The 12,489-nt window shown below is 42.4% G+C and overlaps 1 protein-coding gene across 1 annotated transcript in view; it reads left to right on the forward strand.

The window, feature by feature from the left end:
• Nucleotides 1–4,802: 4,802 nt before the first annotated feature.
• Nucleotides 4,803–12,489, forward strand: part of CD109 (CD109 molecule) — a 134,555-nt gene continuing 126,868 nt past the window's right edge. The window contains exons 1-2 of the mRNA XM_027550947.1: nucleotides 4,803–5,163; nucleotides 6,470–6,642. Of these exons, the coding sequence (XP_027406748.1) occupies nucleotides 5,090–5,163; nucleotides 6,470–6,642 (247 nt within the window). The 5' untranslated portion in view covers nucleotides 4,803–5,089. The remainder of the gene's footprint in view (nucleotides 5,164–6,469; nucleotides 6,643–12,489) is intronic.

A 12,489-nucleotide genomic window follows, 5' to 3' on the forward strand; every position in this document is an offset into this window, starting at 1 on the left:
GTTTGATAATTTGGTGGGACACAAAATTTTAATTTTAAAATCTCCCCAGAAGAGTTAAGAACAAGCCTAATTATTATTATTCCTAGTTAATTTCAATATCATTCCTTGCTTCCAGTAGACAAGAATTTCCTCTTCTGCTTTGAGTTAGAAAGATTCTGGTATTCTGTGCAGGATTCTATCTAAATAGTTCTCAAATAGATGATAAATGTAAGTAAACATTCATTTCATACATAATATTTCTTAAATTTTATACAATTTGAACATGTAAAAATCAACAACAAACTTGAGGATGCACTCTATGCTGTAAATCAGTAACTAATGTTTCTCTTGATGTGTCTCCAGAAACCAGCCTCACTTTCACCCTCTGTTAGGGTGGAAATGAGAGTGGCTCCTCTGTTACCCCTAGTGACCACTGCTGAAGTTTTTGCTTCTTATTTCCATATCAGACTCTGCTGGTTTAGAGTTCTGAGTTTGCGAGAGAGGCGTGTTTGCACTAGTGACAGCGCAGCAGTTCGCTTAAACTCACAGCTGAGCCTGGCCGCGTGGGGCTCCTCATGCCAGTGAATCAGCGGTCACAGAAGTGGTTGCTTTACTGGCTGGAGTGACTGAATGCTCTTGACTGTCGAGGAGTTGAAACTACACAGTGGAAGTAAGGAGTATTTCTGGAATACAGAAGATACACTGGGGCATCTCTCAGTCTCCCCAAGTCCTGTGGTTAAAAATCAATAGAAAACAACAATATAATATGCAGAGGACGGATAATGGTTCAGACCCTTCAGGAGTGAAGACCTAGGTCACTCCACCATGCAGAGAGCCATGCCAGCCCAGGTGATTACTGCGAGCAGAGGTATAGGTCCTAGAAGAAGGTAGTTGTAAATACAAGCTTGTGACGAGTAGCAGAAACAAAGACTGTAATAGCTACCTGCAGTTCTTTCTTGTTTTGATATACATGTATATATTCTTATATATATATATATCAAAATATATATATATATATATATACATATTTTCCTTGTGGTTCAGCTGGTAAAGAATTTGCCTGCAGTGCGGGAGACCTTGTGTTGGATACCTGGGCTAGGAATATCCCCTGGAAAAGGGAAAGGTTACCCACTTCAGTATTCTGGCCTGGAGAATTCCATGGACTGTTTAGTGCATGAGATCACAAAGAATCGGACACAACTGGGTCACTTTCGCTTTCATATATATGTATGTGTGTATTATATATAAATACACACACACTTCATTCCTGAGGTATGAGATTAACTGCTATTAACACATTAGATGATAGAGAGGGGGAAGGATATTTATATATCTGATATTTATATATAATATATATTACTATTTATTAAAATTACCAGGTGGCTCAGTGGTAAAGAATCTGCTTGCTAAGCAGGAGATGCAGGTTCAGTTCCTGTGTCAGGAAGGTCCCTGGAAAAAGAAATAGCAACCCACTCCAATATTATTGCCTGGGAAACGCCATGGACAGAGGAACCTGGTGGGCTGCAGTCCATGGGGTTGCAAAGAGTAGGACAGTACTTAGGGACTGACCATGCAAAATTATAATATAAATATCATATATAGAATATTTTTATTATCATTAGCTTTTATAATAATGTATAGTATTATAACATTATTAATATAGTAATATATTATATAATAAAATAAATATTACTATTGTATCAACATATCAATCAATAATAGAGTGTGAATTAATATCATCACTGTATTTTTACATTAATATAAATAATTAATGTTCCCATATTACTATATTAACATATATATTATATACTGTATATGTATTATATAAATATTACTTTTAATATAATATTAATATTGTATATATAAACTAATATTTTTATTCCCCTTCTCAATTTTCTACCATGTAATATATATTAATAGCAGTTAATCTTAAACCTTAGGTTTAAAGTTACAGGCTCTCAAAGGGAGAATGTGATTCAGCTAGAAAAGGCACTGATAATGTCCAAAAACAGTTGAAGGACTTTGTATACTCTTTTGGAGAGAGGGTCGTTTTTGGTTCTGTGAGGGATACTTGTATCATGTTGGGGGAAAGCATGAATTTTCTGTCTCTTATTGAAGTTAAGTATGGTTTAAACGGGTATATTCAGAAGCCAAGCTGACGAGGCATGGACTTTGGTAGCTTCATACTGTGCCAGATTATCTAAGATGAAGCTAAATTTCTCAGAATTCCCCTCCCTATATGGTTATGAGTTGGTGTTGGCCACAAGAGACACTTTATGTGACTTTGGAAGCCAGCTTGAAGCAGAAGTCGTATTTTTCACTCTGAAGGTTGGTGCCGGGCGCTAGGCATTGGCCACCAGCCCAGATTGTTACTGCTGTGCTAGCTGACTTGGTGGGTGTGGGGCGGCAGTGGGGCCCAAGGTCCTCCACTTCTCAGGGGGTCTTCTCCTTGAGCTTTTCTGAATTCTGGGCCAAGTACATATTTAGCTGGCTTCTCTTGCAGCTTACCCATGACATCAGAGTTGGAGGTGTTAATAGACACATGCGTTCCAGTTCGCCCTCATGTTTCCTTGTTGTGGTTCACATGTAGCTTTTTCCCCCTGGCCGACTTACAGTGACTTTGACTCAACACTAGATGCACAATCAACAGCTGCTCCACAAGCTCCCATGATTGTGTAGGATTTGTCTCCTATTGATTCTGCTTTTCTCAGTGAACCACATGCTAAAGACATGTCAGCAGGGACATGGGAACAGTGTGAGTTCTTATGCCAAAGGCCATTCAGTTTTCATGGGAGAAACATACATAGGTTTTTTGTATCAAGATTCATTAATTTTATTCCAAAGAGTTTCTAAGATGCTCCCTTAAAGACTACTTACTAAAACAATATCATTTTTATTGTTTTATTTTTAAAAGTTATATATATTTATATATGTAGACAGTTTGGCAGGTCCAGGTAATTGCCTGGATATGGATAACATTTTGATGAATATCCTTCAAATCTTTCTTCACTGCATATATATATATAATGTATGTGTGTGTGCATGCTAAGTTGCTTTAGTCCTGTGTTACTCTTTGCGACCCCATAGACTATAGCCCTCCAGGTTCCTCTGTTTGTGGGATTCTCCAGGCAAGGATACTGGAGTGGGTTGCTGTGCCTTCCTCCAGGGGATCTTCCCAATCCAGGGATTGAACCCTTGTCTCTTATGTCTCCTGTATTGGCAGATGGGTTCTTTGCCTCATCTGTGCCTCATTTCTGCAAATCCACGTGGCCAAATTTCTGCACAGTTAAGCTTCTTGTGTGTATCGTGAGAAGGAAGGCATGAACAGGGAGGTCACATCAATTTAAAATACGCACAGCCTTCATTTTATAAAACAGCAAGGTGGTTCTAAACTTTTCTAGACATCTTCTGGGGATGCAACATTATCAACTAATTTTTTGGAGTCCTTCTTATACCTGCCTGCCTCTAGAATGAACCTGAATTGATTGATCTATCTTCTGACGTGAAGCTTGGAATTTTCTCCAGTTTCCCAATTTCCTTTTCTCATCAAAGAGTCTACCTGTAGACCCTCTGTGGCCCACAGTATGCTGAAATGAAGTAGAATTTCAGTCCCTATCCCAGACCTGCTGAATCAGGATTTGCATTTTACTGTGATTCTCATACACATTAGAGCTTGAGAAGCACTGATACAGACTGGGACAGAGCCCACACTCAGCCCTGTACTACAGAGGTGAGGAGACCAAACGGGCAGTAACAGCCATGTCAGGGACAGAGTGTGTACCCAATGATCCACTTCAACCCTTTCCACTTTACCCAAGCCCTGCCTGCACAGGAAGTCAGCCACTAAAGATAGGCGCGTGGAGGAGCCGTGAGGACACAGGGGCCTCTGCAAGCCGATCAGCAGGGTGAAAAAGGGTGGAACAGGAAAGGGAGGAAAGCAAGTTCCTGGACTCCCAAACCACAGTTTGTCTAGGTGCTACTTTCCCCCTTATTTAGCACACAGATTTGTGAAGAGACAACCTTCCGATGACCTCTTTTCCTTTTGCATTTTGCCCTGTATTAAACGGTCACCATCTGAAACTTTTCTCCGTGAATTAGAAACTTGAAGTTGTCAGGGACTGAATGTGCCCGTTTTCCAACGGTTTCTGGCAGTTCCCCGCTTTTATGGTGTAGTCATGGTGAAACCTGAGTCATCTGAAGATGGTGAGGGTGCCAAGGAGCCGGGGAAGGAGCTGCAGCCAAGCCAGGACCCAGGAGCTGGGGCTCAGGAACTGCGGGCCACCCTGGGCCACTGGCCTTCCTTGGGGACAGGAGAGCCGCCCTAACCCTGTGTTTAAACAAATTGCTCCAAGCTTCACAGTGCTAATGAATACCTTCGGTAGCCGAAGTGTTCAGCGGCAGCCCAGAGTATGAAGCATCTCCCCACACAGTTGCTTCTCAGAGTTTCAAGGAGCAGCACCTCACTCTCACACGTGCCAGAATTTTCTTCCCCACCTTTTTTTTTTTTAAACCGAGAAACCCACATTTTCCTGGAGAGGCAAACAATATACATAACTTTTTGTTTCAAGAGGGGAAAAAAAGTTTTCTCCCGGGTTTATTGATTCATATACGTTCAACGGCTACCAGAAAACACACCCCTGTTTGGTGTGTTTGCCATTTTCTCTCAGATTCTGACTCACAGTCTGGAGGACAATGACTGATTTTTTCCCACCTCCCAGAGCGGCCGTGCACTCTTCTCCGCACAAGGAGGGGCCTGTTTACGCCCCCCGGCATCGCCGGCGGAGCGCTCGTGTAAACAGCCGGCGGAGCCGGGTGGCCGGGGGGCGGAGCGGGGCGGCCGCGCCAGGTCGGGCGGGCTGCGCGCCTCCCGCCTCCCGCCCGGGTCTGCGGTGTCGGCCGGGGCGCCGAGGAGTGCCGCGGTGATGCGGCGGGAGGGGTGGAGCCGCCGCGCCCCGGCTTGGTTTGGAGCCCTCGCTCGGTCGGCGGGCGCGCCCAGCGCTCACTGCTGAGCCGGGAGTCTGGGCGAAGCCGGGAGGCGGTGGGAGGCCACACCCCGTGCGGCCCGCGTATTTCCTCGGGAGCCCGCGGCCGCAGCGCACACAGCGCCGAGATGCGGGGCCTCCGGCTCCTGACCGCCGCCCGCCTCTTCTGCGTGTGGAGCGCGGCGCTGGCCGCCGTCCCCGGGTAGGAGCGCGGGGCGCGCGGGGCGGGCGGGGAGCGGGGGTTCCCAGCCGGACCTCGGCCTGGAGATTTGAGCCTGCATCGCTTCAGCTCGGTCCTCCCAGGGACAGTTAACTTTCTCCACCCACGAGGTTGTTCAAGCGTCTCCGGCCAGGACTGCTTTCTGATGACTTTTTATTTTTAGTCCACGCTTCCTCTTGAGTTTGTTTCGACTTTTTGCGCCCCTCGCCCCCCTACAGTAATGTGCCTTCTTTTAAACACATTCGTGCATATTTTTTTCTAAACAAGATGTCTCAACTTTAGCAATGATAAGGTGTGGCCGAGGTGGTTAAGTATGGGTTCAGGTGCAGACTTTGTAGGAAGATAACCAGTGAGACACTTAAGTAATGGAATGCACTTCCTTCCCCCTCAGAGGGTTTTGCCCTGGAGCCCTAATCCTTGGTTTGGGCAGAGAAAATGCTGTTTTAGCCATTTTTTGTGCTCTGCTCCACCTGGAAATGTCACCGCCGACAGATAGTTTAATTTCAGATGGTATATTTTAATTAGTGTTGTTGATTAGATGATGTTTTCTTGGGTAGATGCCCAAACATAAAAGTTTGAATAAGAAACAAGCAAAATCCATGTGTGTGTGTCTCTGTGTGTGTGTGTGTTTAAACCAAGAAAAAAAAAATTACCCTGGGATGATGTCTTGTATAAAGAAGTTTAGAGGCTTGTACTTTGCCAATAACTTCTGCTGTCTCAGTGTAAGCTATCCTGTGCTATTTGTGGTTTATAAAATGGAAATACTAACACAGGCCATCCTCTAGCAGTGCATACATTACTGCATTAAAATTGATTTATGGGAATGTACAACATGATAAATATAATTAACACTGCTGTATGTTATAAATGAACGTTATGAAGAGAGTAAATCTTTAGAGTTCTGATCACAAGGAAGAAAATAAGTATTTTCTCTATTTTAATTTCGTTCCTATGTGAGATGATGAATGTTCACTAAATTTATTGTGATAATCATCTTATAACATGTGTAAGTCAAATCATTATCTGTACATTTTAAACTTGTACAATGCTGTATGTCAGTTTTTTCTCAATAAAACAGGACAAAAATTGATTTAGGGGAATGATTTTCTTTCAACAGCCTTTCAATGCAGTTGATAAATGGAGCAGTGGGGCCACATTCATTGAAACAGTTACAGTTGACACTGTATAGGGAATCTATCTCACCATCTATGAAATTTGAGAATCTCAAAAGAATGAAGATGTAAGGATAAGCAACTTCATTTTTCTCTTGTTGTTGGGAACTCTTTAGGCCCAGGTTTCTGGTGACAGTCCCTGGGATCATCAGGCCAGGTGGAAATGTGACCATTGGGGTGGAGCTTCTGGAACACAGCCCCTCACAGGTCACCGTGAAGGCGGAACTGAGGAAGATGGCAGCGAACCGCACGGTCTCTGTCCTGGAAGCAGAAGGAGTCTTTGAAAAAGGTAAGATACACAGCAGAGCTCCTTCTGCGATAATTGTTCAGTTGCTCGGTGATGTCCGACTCTTTGCGACCCCATGGACTGCAGCACGCCGGGCTTCCCTGCCCTTCACTATTTCCAGAGTTTGCTCAAACTCATGTCCATTGAGTCAGTGATGCCATCCGACCATCTCACCCTCTGTCATCCCCTTCTCCTGCCTTCAGTCTTTCCCAGCATTAGGGTCTTTTCCATTGAGTCGGCTCTCCGCATCAGGTGGCCAAAGTATTGGAGCTTCAGCTTCAGCAGCAGTCCTTCCAATGAGTATCAGGGTTGATTTCCTTTAGGATTGACTGGTTTGATCTCCTTGCTGTCAAAGGGACTCTCAAGAGTCTTCTCCAGCACCACAGTTCAAAGCATCAATTCTTTGACATTTGGCATTCTTTATGGTCCAAATCTCACATCTGTACATCTGCATTAATAATTGGAGTGTGCTAATAAAGCCATGTGCTTTATTAGCACATGGTAGGGTCATGGTAGGGTCATGAAGAAGCCACACATTTTCAGTGGCTTACACAATACACTTTTGTTTTTGACTCATGTAGAGTCCAAAGTGATGTTCCTGGGATGCTCTTCTAGGGGGAGGTTCTGAGGCCCAGGTTGCTTTCTCTTTGTGGCTCTGTCATCATCAGTATGTGGCTTCCAAGTCTGCAGGGCAGGAACGTGGAGTTCTTCTTGTGGGAGGTCCTTGTGGGCCAGGCCTGGACATGGCTCATATCACCCCTCCTCTCATGACCACGCTGAGCTTCACAGGAGTCTGGGGGTGTAGGTGTGCCTAGAAGAGGGAAAGGGCATAGTTAAAAGCCTGACACAAGACCATATTTGTATATGGTTTATATAAACCATGTGTAACCATATGTCTTTATTGGGTGCAGAGGATTTTACTAAGTAGGCCCATGGGAAGTAAAAGAAGAACTGTAGTTAAAATCTAGTTTTATAGAATATGTTTTAATTTTTTAGGTGACAAGAAAAAAAATAATGTAAACGTGGGAGCCATTTGTAAAAGAACCCACATCTCTTATTTTAAATTTTGGTTCTAACTAGGCCCAGGATTAAATTGGGTCAATGAAATCTTCTTTTTCAATACTAAGGGCAAAATAATTTTGAGGGGTAAATAGTTGAATATATAAACTCGTTTTTTCACAATGAAACGAACACTTAATTTTTTCTAATTGAAAGAGTAATATATACTCAGTGCTGGTAACCTGGAAAACACTGTAAGTAAAGAAAATCAAAGTCACCTGGAATCCTACCACCCACCTATAAACACTATTAACTAGAAGCATGATTACAGGTTTAGTCATAGACCAGAAACTGAGGCATAAATTCCTATAATGTTGAGAGTTATCTTTTAGGAGAATAATTTAAGGGCACAGAATGAAGGGTGAATGAAATTCCACAGTAGCTCATTATATAAATGTTTACCCTTTACCAGCATAGGGAAATTAATACCATCATGAAATAAGATAAAATCAAAGTTTATCTGCATTTGAGATTCTTTCTGCATTGGGAACTTGACTGACTGGGTAGGTAAATTTGGAGCTGGAAGAGGTGATGCGTGCAGGGGCCAGGCCACTTTATGTTGTAGTGGGAAAGACAGAAAAGTGGGAGGCTTTGTCCCTGGAGAGGAAATGTTAGTGCTTAAGATCCGAGATTGAGTCTTAGTACTAGCTGTGTGATCTTAGGTAGGTTACTTAAATGCTCTGAGCCTCAGTGTCCTCATGTATAAGATGGGGATAGTGTAAAGTTAAAATCAGTATCTAGTACCTGTTAGACACTCAGTAAACAAGATCTGTGAATATTGTGAGTAGAAATACTATTGAAGAAGAAGATGCCGGAAGCATCATTTCCTATTTACCTGGGGGCCAATCTCTACTTTCATTATTGAACTGTTTATTCTGAAAATGGATGAAATCGTGGCCTTAGGATAATGGCTAAAGAAAATACTGAAATGCCAAGTCACAGCGGACAACACAAGGCTAAAGAGGGGTGGACGGCACAATCCTGGGAGCTTAATGGATGTTTGAAAAAGAAAGAGAGAAAATGCACTACTTTCAGGGGCTGTTTCATTGAAAATACCATTGCAAGCATGCTCCCTCTTTCAAAGGAGAATGTTAACTTTGTTATCAGGGGTTGTGAGTCATTGCTCTCAGAACAGATGCTTCCTGTAAGGTTAGGACTTAAGGATCAAGACATTTCTCCCTTTCTGTCTTCACATCCTTTGCTTGATCTGATTTTTCCAGTTGTAACAATATGTAGATCAAGAAGGACTTTCTAAATTAATGGGGCCTGGATCTTCCTAGGATTCATTTTATTTCTTGCCATCTAAACACAAGCAATTAAATACATTTTAGGTCTGATTATTTCATCATTTTCTCATGGAGGCCTCCACGAGGTTACTGCCAACAAACGACTGAGCTTCCCTGGTGGTTCAGATGGTAAAGAACCTACCTACAATGCAGGAGACCCGGGTTTGATCCTTGAGTTGGAAAGATAACCTTGGAGAAGGGAATGGCTACCGTCTCCAGCATTCTTGCCTGGAGAATCCCATGGACAGAGGAGCCTGGCGGGTTGCAGTCCCCTTGGGGTCACAAAGAGTTGGACACGACTGAGTGACTAACACTTTCACTTTCACCTTCTAGCAGAGATGGGTAAGGAGGGGGACTGTTTCTGAGTGGCTGTTTCTAGCAGCTGGGCTGTTTTTTGGGTAGGGCAGTGTTTCACCATAACCAGAACGCATTTGAATTGCAGCATGGACCTTAATGGGCTTCCCAGCTGGCGCTAGTGGTAAAGAACCCGCCTGCCCATGCGGAAGATGTAAAGAGATACCGGTTGGATCCCTGGGTTGGGAGGATCCCCTGGAGGAGGAGGACGTGGCAACCCACTCCAGTATTCTTGCCTGGAGAATTCCATGGACAGGGGAGCCTGGCGGGCTACAGTCCATGGGGTCACAAAGAGTCGGACACAACTGAGTGACTAAGCACAGCACAAACCTTAATAAAATCAAAAAGTATGGCTTGTTCTCAAGGAAAAGCCCATTTAATTGTTTGGTAGATATGGGGAGAATTTTGTTTACATTTCCATCCTTGAGGCCAGTAGCATGGACTACATTACAGTTAGTTTATTCATTTGTAAATGTATCAATTCTATATTTATAGGGGATCAATTATTTTTATGTATTTATTTTTTGGTGAACAATAGCCCTTGAGAAAAAAGTGTTTCTAATAAACTTTGAGGAGTTCTAAGAGTACAGACATGGAAGTGTACTTGTTATTACCACCACCAGCAGTATCATCACCACCATCATCATCATCATTTCTATGGTGAATAGTATAAAACAACTAGTTGAGAAAATATAATTGATAAAATTCAGTGGGAAGTGGTTACCAGAGGAGAGAAGATGGAGCAGCTATGGAGATTTGAAATCAAATCAGACTATCTGTTGGTTGGAGAGCGAGTCTGTCCCCTTATTTCTTACCTTCCGGCCTTTTACCTCTTCCTTAATTGTGTCGTTGCCTGGGAGTTCCACACCAAATTAAGAAAAAAAATGTTAAGAACATTTGAATTCACAGGTCATAAGTGAGAACCAGCTCTTAAAGCATGTAAAGTAATTGAATTATTTTTGATGTCCTTAAAACCGTAATTTCTGTTTTATTTCCCATTCTCTTTTTACAGTTTGAAATGTTCATTTGTAAACGTTCATTGTTTTTCCTGAATGAGATTTACCTCAAATAATGAAGAATATACCCTTTTCCTCCACTAATGAATTCATTGTCACTGGTTTCATATACCCCTGATAAAAGATTAAAAAAAAAAAACCTAAGGAATCTCCATACTGTTTTCCATTAGTGGCTGGTCCAATTAACATTCCCGCCAGCAGTGTAGGAGAGCTCTGTTTTCTCCACACCATCTCCAGCATTTATTGTCTGTAGACTTTTTAATAGCACAGGGAACTCTGCTCAATATTCTGCAATAACCTAAATGGGAAAAGAATTTGAAAAAGAATAGATACCTGTATATGTATAACCAAATCACTTTGCTATACATCTGAAACTAACACAACATTGTTTATAAATGATATTTTAATATGAAATAAAATTCAAAATAAATTAATAAAATTTATTTTCTGTCCTTCTTCCCCCAAAAAAAGAGGAAAGGAAAAAAAAAAAAAAACTACTAAGCAGAAAATCTTGACTGTTAACTTGAGTGCTCAGGAGGGCATCTCCTGGCCTGGAGGCACTGCTTATTTAATTACGACACCGAGCCTGCTTCCATCTTCCCACGGTCGGGTGAGGTGGACTCTGTGCGTATGTCTGTATCCTTTAATAACTTGCCTTTTCTTCTTGCCCTAAAATCTTGGAGAGTTAATGGGATGTTTATCTCCTATTTTTTAAGGATGAAACATCTTTCTTTGTCTTCTCCTATCAACTATGGGCTTTTTTGTTTTCTATCTCGATCCACGGGGATGGAAAATCAATATTTTAAAATTTGAGATGTTAGCTGGAGAACTTAAAAAATCATTCAATTCAGTTTGGATGGCTTTCTGGTGGAAACAAAGCTCCCGAACATACATTTCATGGCTCGTAGATCACAATCAGTGCCATGGTTTTTATGAGCATAGATGAATTAGTATGCTATGTGGGCAGGTCTCCTAGGGAAGGTTTTCACAGGCAGTGTGCCAGTAGAGCTCAGTTTGAACTTGTAGTGACATGAGAATTATTTTTAAAGGGTGTGGGTTCTTCATTCACATGTCTTTGGTATTGTGTGTAATGTGTATACACAGTTCGGGACCAGAATGTGGTCACAATGAGCTTGAGCTCTGCAGCCAGGCTACCTGATGCCCTCTCGTTGGTGACTGTGTGTCTGTGGGCTGTCACCTTTTCACTGGGCTTCGGTTTTATCATCTGAAGAGCAGTGGTTTCTGCTTTGTACAGTTACCCAGTTATTGTGAGGATGAAATGAGGTAAACATGTTTAGAGCACTTAAACGCAGAGGACCTATTCAAGGAGCTGGTGGTACCTACTGTTATTGGAAGATGATGGCAGCAGTCATGTCAGAGGCAATTCTTGGTCATGTGTTGGGACGATCTTGAACTGGGAACACTCTATAAAAGACACTCACTAGGAGGGGGTGGGAAGGGATGTAACATATTAAGTACTGAGTTTCCTTATAGTGTGGAGATTAATGCACAATCTTAACTTCAATAACCCTAGGAGGAAGGCACTATTATCTTCATTTTAGAGATGAGAAGTCTGAGGCTGAGAGAGAATAATTTTCCTGGATTAACACAGTAAATGGTATATATCGCCTGAATGTGAAGTTGGTTCTGATGGTTCTGTTGGTTCTGAATCTGAAGGTTTTCCACCGCCTGGAAGAACATGGAATAATTTTTGCTTGTTCCAGTTTGGAATATTGACGCAATGTGGTATCAGTCTTCTGTGAAAAGGATTTTTCTTGTTTGCTTGTGGTAGTTCAGAGTTGGATCTCATGAAATCTAATCTGGATCTAAGAGTTGCAAGCTGCAGTGCCAGCTCTCCTCCCGATTTAGTCTGAGCTTCGTAGAATTTGGGGGAGATGAGCCAAGTCAATCGCCTAGTTCATGGCTGAGGAGACTGAGGGGTGGTGTCTGGTGACTTGCCCAAGGTGAAATGCCCGTTGGTGGCAGAAACTGGAAACAGATCACAGACCCCCAAATTTACAATCCAGTGCTTTTTCCATTATACTCTAGGAAACTCTCCTGACATAGGGAACCGTGTGTGACTTAGGATATATTTGCAAATGTTGCTTTATCTGATACAAACAAAATATGGCTAA

This window comes from Bos indicus x Bos taurus, chromosome 9 (genome assembly GCF_003369695.1).
Source record: "Bos indicus x Bos taurus breed Angus x Brahman F1 hybrid chromosome 9, Bos_hybrid_MaternalHap_v2.0, whole genome shotgun sequence".
Taxonomy (NCBI): Eukaryota; Metazoa; Chordata; class Mammalia; order Artiodactyla; family Bovidae; genus Bos; species Bos indicus x Bos taurus.